General features: G+C 60.6%; 1 protein-coding gene across 1 annotated transcript in view; it reads right to left on the bottom strand.

The window, feature by feature from the left end:
- Nucleotides 1–1,438, bottom strand: part of ZFPM2 (zinc finger protein, FOG family member 2) — a 322,873-nt gene extending 321,435 nt beyond the window's left edge. Inside the window, exon 1 of the mRNA XM_032182033.1 lies at nt 1,399–1,438. Within this exon, the coding sequence (XP_032037924.1) occupies nt 1,399–1,438 (40 nt within the window). The remainder of the gene's footprint in view (nt 1–1,398) is intronic.
- Between the last annotated feature and the right edge of the window lie 1,005 nt (nt 1,439–2,443).

Here is a 2,443-nt window from a genome sequence, read left to right as displayed (position 1 = left end):
AATTTTCATAAGCATATCACAAAAATGCATGACTTTATAGAATTAAATACACCAGTTAAATTCACATTGAGTAAGATAGGCATAAGTTTAAAAGCACATGGCATATTTATCTGGGAATATCAATACCCAAAGTAAATCAAAGTTTCTTGGATCACAGAATGATATTCAACTTAAAGATGTGTCACAGAAAGTTTCAATCATTTATTAGTCTACTTCAGTAAACTGAAAATGCAATTTGTAACCGTGCTGGTTATTTGTATTTATCAGGTTAAAGATTGTAAAAAGGCAATCTCTACAAAGCGCAGATGCTCAGCCAATTCTATTTGAACTCTTTACAGTGACCTATCTTATTCAACAAGAAGCTTATTTTCTTCTTTGCTAAATCACTTTGTCACTTCAATACATATTCCATCCGAAGGGGGCTATTAATAAGCACTCTGAAGTCAGAAATCAATAAGGGAAACACTACTGAAAGAGCTGCTCCACGTCCCATGACGGTTACTTTGAATGGAGTTCTGTAACACAGAACATCAATGAAGATGCATCAGATCAGCGCCACTGATTTTAGACCAAAACAACGCGCAGTGCCTCTTCCCAAACGCCTCACGCTTCTTCCAGTCCCGACCGCTAGACTTGCTCGGCTGAATAATCTCAAGCACGGAAAAGTTTACGAAGTTGGGACTGTCGCGTGTCACAGGCAGGAGCGAGCACTGCGGACGCTGCCAGGCACAGCACCTTTCGATGGCGAGCCCCCAGCACACCTGTTTCTGGACGCCGAAAGCGGCCCCAAAGCGCCCAGCTCCCGAAAATAGCCCGGCGTGCGCGGCTGCGAGGCGACCCCCGATTTGGGGGGGGCGGGGGGGGTGGCGCGGGCACGGGATGGCGGAACCCTGCCGCCGGGGGCTGCTCTGCCCAGGGCTCCCCCTTGGGACCCTGCTCGCCCCTTTTTCCCCTGGCCCCGCACTTTCTGGCACCCCCCGGTACTTACGGCAGCCCCGGCAGCGGCTCCGCGCAGCGAGGTGCCGAGCGGCGAGGTGCTCGCCCGGTGCCTCACGCTGCTCTCCCGGCGCTACCTCAGCTTGGGGGGGGGGGGGGGGAACAAACAAACAAACAAGCAAGCAAACAAAAATACAACCCGGGAGCGAGCCCGCTCCCAAACTCGGAGGAATAGTTTGAAGGGACGAGAGGGGAGGCAGCAACAGCTCTGAAAGGAGAGTGTAATAGGACGGCGAGAGGGCTGCTGTCCCCTCCTTTCCTCCTCTCCATCCTCAGCCTCCCCGGCAAAGTTTGGGCGCTCGCTCCTCACTCGGGACCCCCCCTACGGCTCCCCGCAGCCGCCCGTGCCGAGCCCGAGCTAGAGACAAGTCTGTTAGAGGGAGCCCCCCTCAGGAAACTTACGTTTGATCTGCCGGGGTTTGCTCTGTTTCCTTCGGGACATGCTGCCGGGCTGCCGCTCCTGCCTCGCTCCAGGTACGGGAGCGGAGCTGAGGGGGGGACAGGGGGGGCCGGGGGCCGGCTCAGCCGACGGGGCGCATGGAGGAGCCGGCGGCCGCCCCGAGATGCCACGGCAAATGACAGGAGAGCCGGGAGAGGGAAGGAGCGTGTGTGCCTGTGCCGGAGGACGAAGGGAAGAGGGACGGGGAGATCGGGGCGGAGAGCGAGGGGGGGAGAGAGCAGCAGAAAGCGCGGAGGGAGGGAGCGGGGGAAGGAGGGAGGGAGGGAGAGAGGAGGAAGGAAGGGAGGGAGGGAGAGAGGGAGGGAGGGGAGAGCTGGCTCCTCGCTCTCTCTCTCCCTCTCTCGCCCGCTCTCTGCCGTTGCCGCTCCGCTCCGCTCCGACTGACAGGCGGCGAGGGAGGGGGCGAGGGAGGGGCTTTCGGGGCCGGGGGGGGGCGGAAAGAGGGGGGCGTTCGTCCCTCAGCCTTGACGGGCGCTGCCCGCTCCCAGAGACGAGCCGGCGTGCAAACCGCCTCCTGCCTCCGGGGTGGAGAGGGTGGGCACGGGGGGTGCCGAGGCGGGAGGTTTCAATCGTCCCGGCGCTGCGGAGGCTGCGGGCGGCGGGGGGAGCCGCAACTTTCCTCAGAGGGAGCGGGCAGGAAAGTCCCCAACGGCCGCGCGGCGGGCACGGGTCCTGGCGCCCCGCTCCGGGCGTCCGCCGCCGTGTCCTGACGGAGCGAACGCTCCCTCCTGCCCCGGGAGGCTCCGAAGCTGGGCAGGGAGGGCAGCGCTTTCCTCCGGGGGCTCCTCACAGCGGTGTCGCCGCCCCGCCGGCGCTGGGTGGGGGGGACGCGGCGCTGCCCGCGGTGCCCTGTCACGGCGGGTACTGGGGGCCTGGTGGTCCGTGCTTGGCCCTGTGATGCATCGCTGCTTGGCTTTTGGGTGAAAGATGGAGATAAACCAACCGTCTGCGTCGCCTTTAATTGGTTTCTGCCCTTGCAAATAGTTA

The sequence above is a fragment of the Aythya fuligula genome, chromosome 2, assembly GCF_009819795.1.
Source record: "Aythya fuligula isolate bAytFul2 chromosome 2, bAytFul2.pri, whole genome shotgun sequence".
Taxonomy (NCBI): Eukaryota; Metazoa; Chordata; class Aves; order Anseriformes; family Anatidae; genus Aythya; species Aythya fuligula.
Note: the sequence above shows the minus strand (reverse complement) of the source record. Positions and strands in the feature narration are given on the sequence as shown.